Source organism: Peromyscus maniculatus, chromosome X (genome assembly GCF_049852395.1).
Source record: "Peromyscus maniculatus bairdii isolate BWxNUB_F1_BW_parent chromosome X, HU_Pman_BW_mat_3.1, whole genome shotgun sequence".
Classification (NCBI taxonomy): domain Eukaryota; kingdom Metazoa; phylum Chordata; class Mammalia; order Rodentia; family Cricetidae; genus Peromyscus; species Peromyscus maniculatus.
Window position 1 is genome coordinate 112249985 of NC_134875.1, and position 20374 is coordinate 112270358.

Below are 20374 nucleotides of genomic sequence, written 5' to 3' on the forward strand. Positions count from 1 at the left end.
TGAAACATGTATTACTTTTGTATCTGGAGAAAAACTGATTTTAAAACAATGAAATGATAATGTTAATGTCACATAATGGCCTTTTCCACATCAATCCAACTGTGTAATAGGGAATTTCTATTTCAGACAATACATGCTTGGTAGAGTTAAGTCATGAGGTAGAACCCAGAGAGAAACCTGTTGCAAAAATCAGATTATTTAAAGGGAAGGCTCCTGAGAGGGGCCAGCCCAGCCAGCCAGCTCTGGACAAGTACATCCCAGCAGTATGGATCCCAGCCCAGGATCTTTCTGGTTCCCTGATGAATCATCTGGAGAAGTAAGACCCTTTATGAGCCACTCTCAAGTTCTTGATGCCGATTGGCTCCTGACTGGCCTCAGAGCTCCACTGATAAATTCTCTTTGTGCGATACTTGAAGGTGTGGCCCCCATCACAGCAATAATGGTACCCAGTTCCTTCCCACTGCTCAGTCCTCTGAGCCTCTCATTTCAATCACACTTTGTTTGTAAATCCCAGAAGTCTATAGAACAGGGAACCTCTTGGACAGCAGCACAGTAAAGGCAGAGGCCTTTCTCTCGATACATGACGTACGTGACTCTCTGTTCATCTAATTGTCAATCACTAGGATATAAGCTCTTTGAGGGTGGGACTCATCCCTGTACATTTGCTGATGTCATCTTAGTAGCTCTTATCCTGTGTACAGAGTAGTTATCCAGTAACAGTGGTGTTCAAGGTGATGGTGCATGTCAGGAATCCCAGTTCTGCAGAAGCTTAGGCAGGAATATTGTGAGTTTGAGGTCAGAACTTATTTTTTTAATGGTATATTTAGGATGTTCAAATATGGAATGAATGAATGGGTGGACAGATAGACGACTGCTGAAGATAATGTCACCACTGAATGATGATTCTGGAAACAGAATAGAGCCAGGCTCAGTGCATTATGTGAGCCTGGTCCCTTTGCCTAGGGGTTTAGTCTAACAGGTTGGCCCCTGGTGGCCTGAGTGTGGCACAACTAGATGAGGCCGCTCTGACGTCTTGTCTTTTAGAATCAACAGGAAGCAGCATTCACATATCCATTGCTGTTCAACCTTGTGATAACTGTCTTGTGTGCTGCGACTTCAAGAATGTTCTGTCTACTAAAATGGTTAGATTTGTGAAAGAGAGAAAAGCCCTCCTTTAATCCTTGTTCTGTAGCTTTTGAAATATTTATGAATGTAACTGCCAAAGGGAAAAAGGCAAGAGCTGCTTCTCTCTCACTTGCTAGCATTCGAAGCTTGCTGAGCTGAGAGGAAATGGTTATTGCGTCCCATTTGAGTCCTTTATTGAATGACCCAAAGGTATCAATGGCCTTTGTAAAAGACAAACCATAATCTAGATTGACAGGGTGCTTATTAAGGGAAAGAGGTGCTTATAACATACTATAAAGGCCCTTTCTCCTCCTTATTTTTGTTCTTAAAAAACCTGTTTCATTTTGTTTTAGACCTAGAAGGTTTTGACTCGGTGGTATCATCTACTGAAAAACTCAGTCACCCAACCACAAGCAGACCAAAAGCTACGGGAAGGCGGCCTCCATCTCAGTCGCTCACATCTGTAAGTGTCTCTTTATTCTCTACAGCTGAAAAGCAAAAAGGACTGGAGATTCTGGCTAAGGGCTCTTCTTCAAGCAGATGATGGGAGACACCCCCTAAGAGGGAAAGGGAGAAGGAGGCCACCAGCTATACTGCCAACTACAAGTACTTGGAGAATCTTTTTGAATTGAGCAGTATTTCTTTCTGTTTGCGCTTTGTGTCTCTGCCAGCAAGATGGCCCTCCGTGTTTCCCACTTTCCTTCTGTCTCTTTCTAGACCAGCTCTTGTTTGAACCTGAAATGAAATTGGTAAGCAAAACAGAGAAAAAGGAACTGAGCCTAGTTCAGTCTATTAAGAAGACAAAGCTTACTCAATAAACATCTACCGTGATGCATTTGGAGCCAGTGGCCAGTATCTTCCCAAACCCTGTCATCAGCAACCTCCAAAGAAACCCATATAGACCTCCAAGAGGTTGTATTTAACCTTATGAAGTACACGGTCTATAGAAGAGAACACTCAGTGATAACTCATGGTGTTTGGGTTTGTTTGGGTGGTTTTAAATAACTTTTTATTACGAACCTGCTATATTCATTGTTGTGCCAAATTTGAGCAAGGTGACACGTGAGGAAGAAAGTAAGTTTTCAGTGGTCCTGCCACAAGAGCAAAGACCTGCTATAACCTCTTGCTGTATATAGCCTTAGATTTTTCAAAACTTTTATTTATTTTTTTGTTCAAAACTGGGATCATGTAATATACATTGTTTTTGATTTTGCTTCCACCCCCAAACTTAAACTGCACACCCTTCTCTCCAGTCATTATCAGTTCTTCCAGAATGACATATTTACTAACTGCCTACTATTCTACAGTGTGAGTATATGAGAATGTATCTAGTGAGTGTACTATTTATTATTGGATTTTGATGGTGATGCCAAGTCTTTGTTGTAAGTCATACTGACATGAATGTTGTTAGGTTTGAGTTTCCTGAATGTGGGGCACTGGGAAGTGTGTTGCCTTGCTGTTGCTAGTAGTTTCAGACTTCCCCACCCCCACCCACGAGGTCATTTCCCCTCCACGTGCAGTGTATATGTGTTCATTCATTCTGCCTACTGATTATCAGTCTCTCACATTGCCGTGTCCTCTGCAGTTCGAAGGCCTTACAACCTCCTTCCGGATACACAAGGAATTTAAGCATTTGCAGGTTTCTCGGAATGCTTCTCTTTTCACCTCATCACTAATGTCGCCTGTGTTCTCACCATTTAAAGAAAAAAAAAGAATGCCACTTCCTTTGAGCCTTTTCTCTCATAGCTACTGAGTCTGGAAGTGTGGCTTGAATTGTCCTATTTTTCTTCCTTATGTGTGAACCACACCTAACTGTGTATTGATATATTTTTTGAGATAAAGACTTGAAGAAGTGGCTTCCTTTACACTCTTTCAGGATTCTGTCTGTGGCAACCTGCCTTCTTTCCTTTCTCCTGTCTACACTCTATCCACCCCAACACACACAAATATACCCAGCTTATCTGATTGCTTCTGGGCATGTTTGCATAACTATCTCTCAAGTGTACTACTTCTGTCTTCTCTTTAAATCCTTCATCATTTTTGTTCTCCTTCCAAGTTTTCATAACCCTTTAAAGTATAAAGAGCCTTGTGTCTTTCCAGAATTAAATATTAAGTGGTTCAAATTATTCCCCCTTAGTTCAAACATCCCATGTTGAGAAGTTTTGGAGACCAAGTAATGGTAGCTCATCTTCACCCTGCTTTTAGGCTACACTGTTGTTTATTTCCTTGGTCAGCATATATTCAGAGACATCTATTTCCTGTGGACAGGACCCTGGGTCAGGTGCCAAGGGGACACATGGTAATGAGAAGTACACAGTCACTGCCTTTAAGAAGCTTACTTTGGCGACTCAACATCTGACATCTTATAGAAAATGATTTTATTTGGTCTTAAAACAGAATACCTTGGTGCTTTAGTGATGTATAGTGAGCAGATTCATGTCCTTCATTCTTATCCATCCCCCATTTGGATGTACACACAATTCTTGTTCACTCTTAAAATTAGCACCTGTGAGGTTTTCATAACAAATGGGATTAGTGGATAAGAACATATTCCTCAAAGGCCAGTAGAGGAATAATTGAAGAAACACTAGTTATGGTTCCCTGGCCTGGGGCAGTTTCTTTCTAATTGGAGCTCTTTGTGTTTATTAACCCCAAAGAACAAGCTCATGCAATACGAGTTGTGTAGAAGGAGGCTCTTTAAAAGAAATCTTGGAAAGATCCGTGTATTGCATGGTGGTTGAGTAGGTAAGCCTAGATTAATAAGAAAGCTTGGTGTAGGGGGAGCATATTTTAGGTAATTGGATTTTCAGATTAAGTGAAGATTAACAAATAAGACCTCTTGAAGCAAAACCTTGGCTTTAAAATACCCCCAAATATTTTAAGTTTCTGTTTTGGTAAACAGGATGAAAGGAAGAAAAAATATTTGTGAGCATAATTTTTCCATTTTTTCAAATGGTAATTCTAAAAAGAACCATTTATCTACCCCAGAAGATAGCAAAGGAGTGAAAATGAAGTTGAAGTTGAGCTTGCTCCAACATATTTCTAGAAGACTATTCATTTTAAAAAAAAAAAATCCTTACAGCAGGGACTCTTGATTTCGTTTGTTTGTTTCTGAACTTGAGACATCCTAGCTAAGGAATTCCTTGTGACCAAGAGAGTTCTGGTGACTTGCTCCCCATTCATCCAGCTTTGGGGTGTTTACAGTGATTTCACAGTGAGGCAGAAAGGGCAGAGGCGTCGAATCATATTTTACCCATTGATGCTGTCTTTCTGTAAATATGCCTTAGCAAATACATCCAGAATGGGTGTTTACTGTCCATAGTAATGAGGGCAGTGGTTAGTAGCAGATAACCAAGAAGAGGCAAGCTTATGCTAGTGGGCAGGACTATGCTCTGGAGCTGTGTAAATGCTCATTACTCTTGATCCCTTGCTTCTAGAAAGGGCTTCTTCTCAGATGTATCCTTTAAGGCACTTGAGTGTACAGCAGATGTAGTAATTCTAGAGTCAAGGAATAAGGTTCGGAGGGGGATGGAGGAGAGGAGGATACAAGGCAGTTTCCTATTGGCTGTGGGTCATTTCCTCCCATACTGCTAGCCCCAAAAGGGCTGGGACCACATACTGCATGTCGTCATTGAGCCTGCAGTACCAGCTCGGTGTAAGGCACACAGTGACAAAAGTTTGGAGAAAAGAGAGACTCGGAAAGGCTGTACAACAGATGCTTACATGGTTGAAGTGATTGATGGGCATCAGGGGCAGCTCCCAGTTTAGCTTCTTGGGGCTTGGTCGACGCCCTGCTGCTAGGGAGTCATACGGTTATCTGCTGTAAGAAGATAACAGCATACTTTCTGCTTCACAGGCTTATAGAGACAGATCAAATAGAAGTGCTGAGTGCTTTGAGAAGCAAACAGCATCACATTAACAGCTGTGTCAGCTAAGGTATGATTCTGACGAAGGCATTTTCTTTTGGCTTTATCCAGTCCTCCCTTTCAAGCCCCGATATCTTTGACTCCCCAAGTCCCGAAGAAGATAAAGAGGAACACATTTCGCTTGCGCACAGAGGACTAGACGTGTCAAGGAAGACTTCCAAGACTGTTACCATATCCCAAGTGAGTGAGCGGCCAGGGTGAAGTGCCCCTGCCCTTCCATGCATGTACTGACAATGGGTTAGAAACCAAGCAAGATAGACAATGGGGATGGATGTTTGTCTGTTTGTCATTCTGTAGTGACAGTGATCACTATATCCCTTAGCCGTTGTAGAGTCGCTGAGTGTTTGTTTTACAGTTTCTCTTGTAGTGTGCACTCTTCATACTGCATTGGGTACATTTGCAAAAAAGCCCTCAGACAGCTCTGCCGTCTGATCAGCTTTAAAAGTCGTGGACTATCTAGACAGACTACATTAAATGCTGTGCTCTCTGCTCTCAGATCTTGTTTTTTATATTCAAAACGGGCAAAAAAAATATTGCAAGTGTTTTTTTTTTATTTTATACTTATATGGTCTCTTGAAGAAAAGTTGACTTGGAATCATGCTCTAGAGTCAGTTTATAGTCTGAAGTATTTTAATTTCACTCCATGCCCAGAGAATGGTAAAGCTGATTTAAGTTATTTGTTTATGAGAAACAAAGAAAATATTGTGGTGGTGGTGGTGAATGCCCATACTCCCACCTGCTGGGGAGGTGAGGTAGGAGGAATTACTTGATATCAGGAGTTTGAGACAGCCTGGATAACATAGTGAACACTCCCCATCTCGAGAAAGAGAGAGACATACGCATACGGGGATTGGAGAGGCCGAGACAGAGAGACCCGGGGAGGGAAGGGGGTGGGGAGCAGAACTGTGACTCAGTGGAAGAACACTTACCTAGCATGTGCAAGGCCCTGGGTGAGATTCCCACCCTGAAAAGGACATCCTCTAGCTACTGAATGCAGCTTTGAAGAGTAAACATCCTATACACACTCAGATCTTCCTAGAAATAAAGGAATACTTTAAAATTCCATCTTCTTGTACTAAGAAAACCATCAAGTAGGATTGTTTTCTTGGAACATTAGCAGCAATTTAATGTCTAGAAGCACAAAACAGTAGTCATTTGAAGCAGGCATTAGCACAAAGAAATCGAGGCTTGGAATGGATTTTCCTCCTCATAGATTCAAGAGTTTGCATTACAGATTTCCTTGAAAATCTGATAGAGTAAGCAAAACGTGATCCTATAAAACAGATCAATTTTAATTATCCACAAAGCCAAGGCATTCTTTCTTTTCAGAAGATTCTATTTACTGAAATTGGACTTAAACCAGTTTTTTTGTTGTTGTTTAGTTTTCTGCTGTCTGTCCATAGGCATAACTTCAGCTTCCTGGTCTCTGGCATCCCAGGGATGTCTCTACAGTGACACCTACTGGTGAACAGTGGCTTTTCATGTTTCTGCTCTGCACAGCTCGTATCCCACTAGCCTATTTCAGTTACGCGAGTTCTCGGGTTATATATTTCACTCCTTCAGGAAATTCCACTTTAACTAATTTGATCAAGGAGTGTGGTGACCTAGACTATGTGAGGGACTAAAAACATACTTGTTAGCTGCAGTGGTCTGGTCTGAGGGCCCATCAGACAAAAAACAGCAAAAGAACTATTGATCTTAGAAGTATCTAGAAGCCAGTGTTATGGGCACTGGTGGGTCTTGAGAAAGAGGTAAGAGAGGATGGGAAATGGAAGAAGGCATGAGGCCTAGGGTAGATAATATAATCAGCAAATAAAACAAGAGAAGAGCACAGATCTTCAGACTCCATCAGCCATAGACACAGTGTTGGGCTCAGGATCCAACTGGTAAAGGGGGAGTTGAATTCCAGTTCTGCTGATGACTAGATCCAAAGGGGAATTTTCCCTCTAGGCCTCAGTTTCTTGCTTGGTGCAATGTGTGTGCAAGCTGATCACTGTTTACATTGTAGAGCTGATGTCCAGGGTGTAACCAGAGTTTTGTAAATGTCAGTTCCTCTCGCCTCGTACTATGACTCCTCCTAACAACAAAGCCCGGGCTGGCGGAGCACTCTCCCTGGCAGCAGACAGTGCTTTTCCTCAATGGTAACTTGGCAGAGAAAAGGCGAACAGAGAGACTGGGAACGATGGCCCATCTGCTTTTGGCACGCTCTGCCCAGTCTCTGCCTCAAGCACAGCCTGAATCCAGACTCTACCTCCTTGCTGCTGTGCCAGGCGAACCCCTCCTTGGCGCTTTCCCTGGGATGGCCGGCTGAGCGCCTGCTGCTGGAGGAAATCCCATGGTTGCGGCGCCAAGCTTCACCACCAGCCTCGGCTTCCACCCTATCCTTCACCCTCTCTGCTCCCAAAGTCCTATCCCACTACTTGGCCTCCTGCACACATGCCTACCTGCTCACTTGCCCTTGCTAGTGTTTCCTTCCCCTCTGGGCCTGCCAGCCGCTTGTACTCCCTCTCACCCAAGACTGACGCACAGCCTGTATGTTCCTATCTGCCTCGGGCCACCTCTCCATCAGGCCTTTCCCACCTCTCCATCCTCCGCCTGTCCATCCATAGGCTTCTCCCCTGCCATCTCATGCAGCCCAGGGTCTCGCTCTTCTGTAGAAGCAAATACAACTTTCCTTTCATTCTATCTCCCCATGAAGCTTCTGCCTGAGTTCACGCCCCCTCTCCTCCATCTTCCTCCCTCAGTTTCCAAGTTTGTGGAAAGGATCTCAGTTAGTCAGCCATATCGTTCAGTGCCCATTCATAAATTAGTCTCTCACCATTTGGTCTCTGTCTCCATACTTGTACTACCAAGTGGATTCCATTTTCCTCTCAACCCCCTTGATACGCTTATCCAACCTTTATTTCCCTCTAGGGGCTTCCCTGAGCCAAGCCCTGCCGCCTCTCTCACTACTTCATCCCAGTTATCAAGAGCTCTCTCTTCCTTCTCTTCTTGCCTCACTGATTTAGAGGTCCCAGCTTCCACCACTGGGCATCTTCTCATCTCTCTTATCTGCATACTCATGACTTCCACTTCCTTTGGCCCAGCTTATTTTTTAGTTGCTTGCTCTGACCACTGGGCATACCCTGTCAGTTATCCCGCAGGTTCCTAAAATTCAAAACCTAAAATAATTATCTGGGCCTCCCTTCATGAAAGGTACCACCTCTGCCTGATCCCTCCCTTCCTCCCTCTGAGCCTGTTTCTCTCTTTACCCTCTGCAGTCTATCTAGGTCCTCATCTCCCTGACAATGGTAGCCTGACCTATGAGGGCAGAGACTCTGTTGACCTTACCCTAGTCCCCACACCAGTATCAGAAATGATGCCTGATGGCCTTTCTTAGCTGGGCCTGCCTTATCCAAATCTCAAAATAGTCTTCATTCTAGGTCACCACCTAAGTCAGACACTTACTGTTTCTAGCTTGCATGGTGTCAGAGTCTCAGCAGTTCTGTCTGGTTCCAGGCTTGCCAGCACTCAGGCCTGTCTATCCCCCACAGCCCTCATGAGCAGGGTATGCAGCCATTTGAACCATCCCCTTCTCTCCCTGCCGCCAGCATTCCTTTGTCCTCTTCCCTTTATCGGAGCCGTGATTCCCACCACTGTGTTTTGCTTCCTGGTCTCTGGGACTCTCCCTCCCTCTTCCTACAACTTCTTTCGCCAACAGTCTCTGACAAGATGAACTGCTAGCCGCTTGCTCCTTCCTTCCTGGAATATGGCTGCTTTGATGTGTTGCTGGGGGCTTTCTGTGCTTCCTCCCTCTTGTGATGCAGTGTATTGCTCTGTCTGTCTGCCAGTGCCCCGGTAAGTTCTAAGCTCCTAGGGGTCAGGAAAATGCCTCGCTTACTTCAGGATTTGTGGAGCCTGACAAGCCGTTTTGTACCTCTCGTTGTGTATGAAACCAATCTAGGACCATCTTGTCTAGAAAGAAGATGAAATGTAAAATACATACAGGTAACCCTTGGGCATCGGTCTGTCTGTACCGAGCTGGCCGTGGATGGCTCGTGGGTGAAGGAGTAAATGAGTCGTGTGTGGAGACAGGTGCGGGGTTGGGTATCGAAGGTTGGTTTGACTCGCCAGGACAGGGAGGCAACCCCTGCACAGATCCCGGGCTCTGAAGCCTCTCCCCCTTCCCTTTTCACAGGTGTCGGACAACAAGGCATCCCTGCCACCCAAGCCAGGGACCATGGCAGCTGGCAGCAGTGGGTCAGCCTCTCTGTCCTCAGTGGCATCCTCCCCCATGTCATCGTCTTTGGGAACAGCTGGACACAGAGCCAATTCTCCATCTTTGTTCAGCACAGAAGGAAAAGCAAAGGGAGAGCCTGCGGTCAGCAGCCAGGCTGCTGTGGAGGAGCTTAGGACCCAAGTCCGCGAGCTGAGGAGCATCATTGAAAGCATGAAGGAGCAGCAGAAGTGAGTGCCACGGACCCTCCCCAGCTGCTCCCAGGTGGCTCTCTACTGGCTAGCCAGGGCCCAGTTCTGAAGGCTTGGATCTCACTCTGCCCAGAGGGTGGCCTAGGCCTTCACACTGATAGTGGCAGCAGAGCTGGAAGTGGGTATGGACTGTAAGAGGGCTAATTTATACCTAAATTATGCTTTTTTTTAAAAATCCAGCCTACTGGATGACCAAGAGCACAGGTTGGCTCTATGCTATATAGGGATGAGTCAGTTGCAAGGACAAACAGTCTCAGCAGATTGCTAAAAAGAAAATGAAATTCACTAGAAAATATATCATTTCATTGTTAATCAGCTTTTTAAAACCTTTCAAATTACATTTATTGTGTGTGTGTATGAGAGAGAGAGACAGAGAAGGGAGAAGGGAAGGTTCAGGGCTAGAAAGACAGATCAGAGGTTATGATCACTTGCTGCTCTTACAGAGGACCATGGATTCAGTTCCCAGCACCCACACAGCCATAACTCCAATATCAAGGGATCTAATGCCCTCTTCTGGCTTCTGTGGGCATCAAGCATGTATGTAGTACACATATACGCATGTGTACAAACACACCTACACACAAAATAAAAGCAAATTAAAGGGGGGGGATTATTTTGATTCAGTTAGTAGAAATTGAGCTTTTGTGCTGAGGAAGCATATCATGGCAGGGAGCATGTGATGGGAGAAACTTCCTCACTTCATGGCAGCCAGGAAGCAAAAAGAGACAGCAAGGACAGGAGCCCCAATATTCCATATATATTCCCAATAAGCTAAATGTCTTCTACTAGACTCCTAAAAGTCCACAACCTCCTAGTAGTACCACAGGCTGGAGGTCAGGCCTTTAACCTGTGGATCTTTGGGGGGACACTCAAGAGCCTAACAATAGCAGCACATATACAGAGTCTTTTGGTTTTATTTTGTGTGTGTTGGGGGAGCTGGCATTGTGCACTTGTGTACAGGGCCCACAGAGGCATCAGAGGGATCTGATTCCCTACAACTGGAGGTCCAGGTGGCTTTAAGCCATCCAACAGGGGTACTGGAATCTGAACTCACATCCTCTGGAAGAGCAGTATATACTCTGAACCTGTGAGCCATCTCTCTAGCACCGTCTGTACCACTGTCCTTTCCTCTAGTGTCAGGGGGAAACGTAGCTCCTTCATTTAGATGACGGATAAAACAACTGGCGTGCATCAAGGGGCTACAGTATATGAAGAAATGAAGGGACTCTTTAAACCCAAGATTTTTCTGTCAGGAAATTGTCCTCATCATGAGACTTAGGAGCCTTTCCTCATCCATGCTTACACACATACTTTCACATCTCTTATCCTCAGGGAGCACTTGAATGGGAAGAAAAACCTGTGGACAAAAATAAAATATCCTACACCAGGATTGTATGGGATGCTGGGTTTACGGGGAGACAGGTGGTAAAGGATTAGCGGTAGGCAGCACTTAAAGAACCCGAGGCTCACAGACTACTAATTTAGAGCTCAATTAGTGTTTTCTGGAAGGAATCTTCCTTGAGATACTTCTCAGGGAAGCAGTTCATAAGCATTTTGAAAAATGACCTAGAATTACCAGGAGCAGAGAACTCTGGCAGAGGGAATAGTATGCAGCTTCACAGGTAATTGCACAGCCTGCTGGGGCCCTGACTCCCTGGGCACCTGGCCACCTTGGTGAAGAAGGTGCTTGGGAGTGATGATGAGAGGTATGGCCAAAATCCTGCAACCTGTGGGAGGAGGTTCTGGGGCAGCACTCCTGGGAGAAGGCGTAAATGATTCATCAGAAATCTTCCATCAATCCAATCTCCCCAAATTGTACAAATATTCAAAGTGCCCCCAAGTATGTAACAGGTGGGGATGAAAACCAAAAGTGTCATGGCAGCCATCATGTGGCTCGGCTTTGCTGGATCTTTGTCAAGCAGCTGTGCTGGCTTTATGACTTCTGCCATTCCATTCAGATATGGCGGTGCCAATAAGGGTTCCAAGGAACTAACTTTGAGCAATGTGTGTCTAAGCAGGTTCTGTTCCACTCAGGCTAGAAAATGAATAAAATTGGGCCTCTTCAAATCACTGCCCAGCTGAAAGAGATTCATCAGATAAATATACAGAACTGGTTAGATGACATTGGAAAGAGTTTCCTTGGGCCATGCAGGCTCCCCCAAATTCCTTAGGTACCCAGTTCCTGTATGGCTCTAGAAACTGTAGGTTTGGGTACCCAAAGGACATCTATATCCAGGGAACACTTGTCCTTTGCCAAGACAATGAATCCATGGTTCCAGGAGATTCAGCCTTCTGAACAGGGCCATATTAGGACCTGACTTACCTGGATCCAGGGCTTTGGAACTTTATATTCAATGGGGCAGGGCCGGGGGGAGGCTGTGCTGGGTAGCTACCCACAACTCTGATAGCCTGACCTTATCTGAGTCCACAGGTAGCTGTGCTTTAAAGTAATTGGCCACAACACTCCTTCCCCAGACAAGATCTTATTTAACCAGTAACTCAGGATGTCAATTCCTCCTTCAAAGACCTGTCTCTCATAGCCTTCCTTAGCTTGGCCCTCCCGTCCAAGGTCAGTGAGTCCCCGCCAATCTGCTACCCTTCTCCCCTAGTATCATTTTCCCTGTAGCACTCAATTCATGTCTGTCTCAACTATCCTCAAATGTGCTCGGCTTTTGGAGGCAGGCTCACCTCCCTACTCTGTCTTGAATTTCCCCCAACTACCCCATTTCCCTGTCTCCTTGTAGACAGATGCCCATTTTCACTAGTTCAAGACTCAGTGGCTTTCTTAACACCATCTTCTCCAAATGACTTCCTCTTCCTAGATCATGGCCCACTTGAGGCCATGCCTGTCAAGTTTTCCTGGGGTTGGACTGCTGATTTCGGGCTTGTCATCTGCTTTCCTAAGCCCTAAGTGGTATCCATACAGATATTGATGTGTAATGTGTGTTTAACTATACTAATGCATCATAACTAATTAGAGTGTTGACCGCAGTGCTAGGATGTAGTCTCAAGTATGGGGGACCATCACAGTGGTCATCTGGAGTCGAACAGGTGGACTGTCACTGTGTTTGCTGTGATGTTTCTGAAGTCTTTTTTTTCCATTTCACAAATATACATGTTTATTACCTCAAAACAAAGGGAATGTAGATCTTAGACCAGTCCAAAGAGCAGAGTCCCAGGTTTGCAGAATGAATAGCTTCATTCAGCGTTATTATTTCAAGTTGGAAAAGGCATCGCGCTTTCTTATACAACTCAGGAGCCACCTGACCAGGGGTAGCACCTTGTACAGTTGGGCTGGGCTTTCCCATATCAATCATTAATCGAAAACACTCCACAGACTGGCCTAGAGGCCAGTCTAGTGGAGGCATTTTCTCAGTTGAAGTTCTTTCTTTGTAGATCACCCTGGCTTGGGTCAAGCTTACAAAAACTTAACTAGCACACCACCCAACAATGCAAATCAGGGATGACCTGACTTCAATCTCAGGAACCCACATAAAGGTGGAAAGAGATACCCAACTCCACAAAAGTTGTTCTCCAACCTCCAGACAATGTAGAATGCATGTTCCTGGCCCCATCATGTACATGCACGTGAACACACACACACACACACACACACACACACACACACACACACACACACACACACACACACACTGCGGGGTGAGGATTAAAAAGAGGAAGTTAGCCAGGCAGTGGTGGCACACACCTTTAATTCCAGCACTCGGGAGGCAGAGACAGGTGGATCTCTGTGAGTTAGAGGCCAGTCTGGTCTACAGAGCGAGTTCCAGGAAAGGCGCAAAGCTACACAGAGAAACCCTGTCTCAAAAAAAACAAACGAACAAAAAAGTTATGTTTGGTCCATACTTTCTTCATAAAAAGGTCAGATGTATTCCATAGTGATAATAGATTTTCTTATCTCTCATTGGGAAACTCTGGGCTTTGATTTCATTCCATTGGCATTTGCTTTTCAGACGTGAGATTAAGCAATTACTGTCAGAGCTGGATGAAGAGAAGAAGATCCGACTTCGGTTGCAGGTAAGTCCCTCAGCGCTCTGCTGTCCATGAAGCCTGGGCTCAGTTGGAAATGAAGGCAAACTCGGGGCTTCTGGTTGAAAGGAAATGAGTGCTTCTGGGTGGGCGTGGTGGTTCATGCGTTTTAATTCCAGCACTGGGGAAGTTGAAGAAGGAGGAGGATCACAGGTTCCAGACAAGCCTGGGCTATAGCGTGACCATGTGAGCTACCAAGTGAGATAATGTCTGAAAGAGTGGGGAACAAAGAAAAAGGAAATGATTGCTGCCGTGAGAATGTCTCAGAATTACAGTCTTATATTCTGTCCTTACCTGAGCTCCAAAAGCTCTTGGGGAGGGAAGAGATGAATCAAAATATTCCTAGTTGGGCTTCTAGTTTGGAGTTTATTTTAAACATATCCTCTGTAAAATATTCCCTCCAGTATATAGGATGATGATATAGGCTGCCTCGTCATATTAAGTACCAGAGGACATGGCATACAGGAGGCTCTGTTGTTAGCCGGCTTCCATCATGTGGTCCGTCCAGGAACCACAGATCTCCACACTGGTGTTTCATTTCAACTCTATACTTCTCCCCAGTGGCCTTGTTAGTCCTTCCATGGCATCTGAGCTCTGTCGCCCTCTAGCCACTGATCCAACTCTGTCCTGACAAGTGCTGGAGATCTTGTGGGGGAATCGTTCCAAATGACCACAGACTGACTTTTACTGTTCACTCCGTTTGGGCACATGATGCTTCGAACATGACAGGAATTGCTCACCATCCCGTTGGGAGTGCTTACAGCTACCCTTTGGGGTCACTCTCAGATGGTCTTGATTGCCTGCTCTGCCCTCTGGCCAGGAGTCTAGAGTCATTGCTGCTTTTGATAAGCTTTGGAGCCTGGGAAGCTAGGAATGACTAGGCATACTGTTGGTCAGGGTACTGTACACGAGTGCCTGTTTTCAGGTTGATACTGTTTCTGGCATTGTTATCAATTCTCCATTCGATGTCCTTGTACCGGTTTCATCCCTAAACTTGTCAGCTTGAGTCTTTTCTGTGCATTGACGAGGATGATGATTTTCAGCTCCCCTGAATGCAGCCGTCTCATGATGCCCATGTTTGCTGCTTTCCCCCCCCCCTCTGCAGATGGAAGTGAATGACATAAAGAAAGCTCTTCAATCAAAATGAATACCTGATGATTGAGGTGTCACATTATTCACCCTGAGTCCAAGACTCAAATCTCCTGCCCCAGCCAAAATCATCTTGTGCCAAAAGATTAAAGGTTTGCCTCAACACGTCCCTGTTTGAATGATTAGCACAAAAGTCTTGATAGCACAACACAAATTCCATCCAAGAGGAGACTCTTTCCCATGGTGTCGTCCTGGGTCTGGCAGTGCTTGTGATTTATGGCCAATTGTGCTAAAGGCTTTTCTACCTTGGAGATCTCCTGCGAAATGAAAACTCAGGCAGTTTAGTCCATAGTAGTACTATTTTGATGATATTTTCCATTAATAAGATGTAATTTCAGATTCTTCGTTTACAGGCTTTATAATTTTATGATTTTTTTTAAGTCGTGTTTTGTCACAGACGCCCCTAGTGTTTGTGCTAAACTAGTCAAAAGCAAGTGTCTTGCTCACTTGCTGCAGGTGGGACAAACACCACCTAGCTTTGTAGTCCCCTTTAGGATTCTATTACATATGCAATTTGAGGTCCAGCCCTTCCCTTCCCCTGCCAGCCGACCCCCCACCACTCTGAGAGAAATTTTAGCTTATATATGATGGTATATTTACAAAAATAGAAAGAGAAAATCTGGTATTTGCAATGATCTGTGCCTTCTTTCTACCACCCTCTTGATTGGAGCTTTTGTGATGCAGCTACCATGATTCCAAATTTAAAAAAAAAAAAAAAAAAAAAAAATCAGCCACTTATCCTTGTCCACTAGAGGCCGCTGTCTTCGAAGCTTCTCTCACCATAGCCAAAGGTCCTAAGAGGAGACAGCTGGGAAGTCTGGCCTGCTCTTTGGTACCAGCTGTGACTTTTCAGTTTCTCCTACTTTGAGGTTGTTCATGAAACTAGAAATGTCATTCCAGCTTGATTGTTTTATCATCAGCCAAGTTAAACCCCTGCTTCCTGCCTTTTACACCTATTGCGTGAACAGAATATGCATTATTAAAGCAAAAATAAATAAAAATAAAATGCAAATGAAAACGGGGGGGAGTTGGATTATTTCCTGCACTGGGTTATGTGTGTGTGTGTGTTATTGTTTAAACTGTATTCACAGTGTCATTTGCCTTGCGCACTTGTAACCCCCTCCCGAGATCCAGGAGAACTGGAGGAGGGTCTTGTGGAAATGTAGCTATTGGATCTTTCCTGCACTTATGGAATTGCTTTTGCTTTCTCAATGAAACTGATGTTTGCTTGTCTGCTTTATCTTTATAGTACATGAACAGTTCAGCCTTAGACTATGTAACTGTTTTCTCATCCTTAGCTGAAAATGGGGGGCATCCTGTACTGCAAGATTGTTGATGGGATAGAGGTGAAGGGGGTGGTCCCCAAATATGTTTGATGTGTTTCTAAACTGCTGCTTTGTCTATTTCCTGCATTTTATAGTGAAACTACTAAACATGAATAGGTTTTCACTACCACAAAGAATGAGCATTGACGACACCGAAGGAATGATGGGAAAACCTCACAGTAGTCATCACTGAAACTAGAACAAATAAATGTCTCTTCCTTTTTCTTCCTGTCTCCCTCCCCATGCCTTGTTCTCACTTGCATACTTGTCCTCTCTGCTTGAGGCTATCACTCCCCTCCATGTATTTACAGAGTCCTAATGCCCTAGCCTTCATGGGTGGGGACACAGTTAAGGGAAGGGAATGTATAAAGACATCATTCTTCATTCCCATGTGTGAATATATTTGCCTTTTCAGCAGCCATGGTCTCAGTATGCTTGGGGCCAAGAGCAAAAGGTTTCTCTAAGCAGTGTAGAGCATTCCTGTCCCCCTTCACTGTGCTAAGCCTTTCTGCATTACACTTGAAGCCTTCAGAGATTTCCTGCCACCTATCACAATAGTGAGGACTAGATTCTTGATGTCCGAATTCCTCATTTGTTAGAAAATCCCTAATTGATGATATAGGATGTTTATGCAGAGTAAGATCATTAACAATGAAATTGAAAGATTGGAGCATCCTCAGTGGGTGCTGGTGACATGGACTGTAGAAGGCTGTCTTCCCCTAAGAGAGTCATTGGATTGCTTTGGGGGGGGGGGAGAGAGAGAGAGAGAGAGAGAGAGAGAGAGAGAGAGAGAGAGAGAGAGAGAGAGAGAGAGAGAGAGAGAGATTATAGCGAAATGAGCTGGTATATCTAGCTTCATTACCGTCCCTTGGGCTAACCAGCAAGAAGATTGTGCATCACAGAACTGGATGAGACACTGCCCAAACAGCTACCATCTTTACTCTTGACCAAATGGACCCATCAAGAATATTGAAAAGCTTGGAATGATCACTTTTTTGAAAATTAAAATTTCTTTGCATTCAGCATGGACTCAGCCAGGCATCTATGGAGATTATTTTTTTGCTTCATTTTCTAAAGTTGTATTTAGAAAAGTCTTACGTATTGTGCTTTGTAAAAGAAGATGATTAAAATGAAACTTTGTGAAAATATTTTTGTTCAAAGTTGTCATGGTCCAAGAGGAATGATGTCTTGGAAAACAAACCCCTTTTCCCTATTTTACACGATTTGATTACTCTGACAGAAATGTCCTCAAAAGACATGAAGTAATCCATTAAAATCTGTGCCTGTGAATTCCATTTTTTAAATTGTTAGATTTTTACCTTCCTATCGAAGCATAAAATGCTAGTTAGGTATAGATTCTTTTTTAGTGTAAAAACCATTAAATTATCATTATTGGAATAATTGTGTAAAGCCATTTTTATTTGTACACAACCCTCAAGGCAGCACATTCAAGTACATGATCCATTTTTCTCCAATAAGAACATCCTGTATCTATCATCACATTTGTCTGTGGTTAGTAATGGTGTGTTTTTATTTCCTTTCACAAGCAGTTCCTTTATGGTACGACTGCAGGGTGTATAATTTATTGCTCATAGTTGCCATGGTTTGTATAAAAATAATCCATAGGTTCCATAAAGACTTTTGTATTCTAACCTGAGGTCATCACAGTCATTTTTTTGCATCAGATTGGGTTTTAGTGCTTTAGTTATTTTTGTACAAACTAATGTCAAGATGTTTCTGCACTAAGAGGGCTTGATGAAAAGCATTTCCCTTTGGTACTGTGCAAATGAGAACTGGAACAAAACAACACATTTATGAGTGACAGTGTTCAGCATGGCTGATTGTAGCATCTGACAGCGGCAAGGCTGGGTGCTCAGGACTTGGCTGAGTGACAGAGATGCTGTTCCTAAACCTAGCTTGCCAGGGCCTGGGTAAAGAAACCTCTTCCTCATCCAGAAGTAAATGTCAGTTGTGTAAGAACTGTTGAGGAAGACCAAGTCCTTTGAAATGAGCCATACCCACCTACCATGCTGAGTTCTGCCCCTAGCTCACAGGCTTTGTTTCTAAGCCACAGATTTGAGGTGGCTCCTGGACTGAATGACCACCCATGGAGAAGGCGCAGCTCCCTGGATGGTTTTTATTTGTGCCTTTTAATAAGACAGATCATTCTTAGTAACAACTGTAGCAGTGTATGCTCAACTTGTAAATTTGGTATTCGGAACACTAGGTATTGATTATTTACTTTTAGACAAGAACCCCCAAACTTGAAGCAATACTTCTCCCTACCAAGTGCTCTGGGATCACAGTTGGAAGCCACCATGCCCAGTGAGTAGTATTTCAACCAAACAATAGAACAATGTAATTTGGTTCTATCTAAATTTTGACGAGACATCTTTTTCTGGCACTGTTTTCCCATGGTGCTAGAATTCACCAAATAACAAATTCACAACGTATAGTGGTTTTAATGGTAGCAATTTACCAGATACTTTCACTTTCCTTGATAACCCTGGCCAAGGTAAACACAAGTTCTTATATTCTAGTCTTAGTTATTAACTCTCTGATCACACATTACATATATAAACATATTTATGTGCATAGGTAGCAGAAAGGTTGTAAAGGGTGAAGAATCCAGAGAACTCAGGAGGTTCAGAGGCCTGAGAGGCAGGAAAGCTCCTAGAGATGTAAAGTCTCTGTTGAGAGACTGTTGTTAGTCACAGGTTTGAGAGTGAAATTCCACAGTTGAGTCCAGATACAGAGGTGGAAGTGTAGGAACAAGTTCAAACAAAGGACTTGGCAGATGGGTGGACAGCATGTCCAGATGGGCAAACAGGATGGGAAAATGGCAAGTGAATTAGGCTGTGTCAACAGCAAGGGCCGAGCCCAGCTGAAGCCCCTGTGACAATTGAGGGTTCTCTCTGGGGGTCCTTGATGCATACACTATGTGACGGGGAAATGGCAGGGTTGTGGAGACCATCACCTTTGGAGGGCTAGGTGTCTACCTCTTTATATAGGGTCACACCTTTTCCTTGGTCTAGTGTCTCTCAAGTTCTTGAACATGGTTTCCCTGATGGGATTCTAATATGTTCATGTGCCCCTGCATTCTCAGTTCGTCCCAGTGAATCCAGAGGGTGGCACCCTTTATACTCCCAGGAGTAAGTCGTTTATCAGTCTGCCCTGTGGGTGGTGCTAGACAGATGGCGCTGGTCAAATATTCCCCCAGGTGCAGTCATCTACCCTCAGAGGGGAGACTCACGGGCAAGGCACAGCCTGAAAAACCAGTTTTGTGCAATACAGAGTAGCTTAGCACATGTTGACCTCAACAGGGCCATTCTGTTTAAATGTAAACAACTTTAAATAATGCACATATGAAGTCCTGAGTGCATCTTCAGCTTACGTGCCCCGAAAGACTGTACCCAGTCCTTCAGAAAAGACGTTGGTTGGCAAGCTTTGGGGTTTGATGGGAAGATGCCTCAGAAATGCACATTTTCATTATTTCTATTAAAAAATAACTCTTACAGCATCTCCCAATTTTTGAGCCAATTTAGCTGATGAACCATCTTGAAACCAAACACAAAAGGCACAAGGAAATGACATTGTTTTTAGGTTATTCCCCAAAGAAAAACTAAAGATGTCTTAGAAAAAAGGAAAAACATTCTTTCCAAGCTTCACAGTTCTATACAGTCAGGGAAAAGCAGGGGCTGCCTGAAGCTGAAGCCAGCTCTGCCATTGAATGTTCAAGGACAACAACTTGTATGAGAAATGCCCATCCTCCCCCTATGCCGTGAACACAGAGAGAGCTTTGAAATCGCTCTTGTGTTCTCAGGGTGATTTCCTTAGAGAAAGTGAATCTGGAATGAGGAAAGCATGTAGGTAGAGAGGGAGAAGTCTCAATAGGAGCTTCAGGTCTGGGGGTGAAAGCAACCTACTTTCTTAATGCATCTAGTGCTGAGGATATGGGATGGGATTCTGGAGAAGACCAAACAGGTTAGAACTGAGAGTGGTAAGTTTCATGGTGATAGAGGATGCTTCACTTGCTGTTGGCAAGAGCCTTTCAAATGAATCGCCATCTTTTAAAGAGGTTTAGAGACCCAGAGCAATGACTCTTACATTAGGCTCAAATGCAGAACACAAACACTGAGGTTTTTAAATAGCTTTTTTTTCTAGCTATGAAGCCGATGTTATACCCAAAGTAGGAGATAAAAATATGAAGAGAAAGAAAAGTTGAATGCAACCTCATTTAGAAATTTCTGTTAATTATTTTGGTCTCTCAAAATTGAGGTTCTCTATATATAGCTTTATTTTATATATCTCTACCATGATTTTTTCCGAAACTAT

General features: G+C 44.0%; 1 protein-coding gene across 17 annotated transcripts in view; it reads left to right on the top strand.

The window, feature by feature from the left end:
* The window catches only part of Sh3kbp1 (SH3 domain containing kinase binding protein 1), a 352120-nt gene extending 336385 nt beyond the window's left edge, over positions 1-15735 (top strand). For 9 of the 17 annotated variants that reach the window (XM_015992129.3, XM_015992130.3, XM_076561926.1 and 6 more), the window contains 5 exons: positions 1479-1588; positions 5103-5231; positions 9229-9497; positions 13490-13553; positions 14671-14822. In XM_015992129.3, coding sequence (XP_015847615.1) covers positions 1479-1588; positions 5103-5231; positions 9229-9497; positions 13490-13553; positions 14671-14712 — 614 coding nt within the window. In that variant the 3' untranslated portion in view covers positions 14713-14822. Of the gene's footprint in view, positions 1-1478; positions 1589-5102; positions 5232-9228; positions 9498-13489; positions 13554-14670 lie in introns of all 17 variants that reach the window. The other 8 variants (XM_006973237.4, XM_042269719.2, XM_042269720.2 and 5 more) reach the window with 2 other exon arrangements.
* The last annotated feature ends 4639 nt before the right edge of the window (positions 15736-20374 follow it).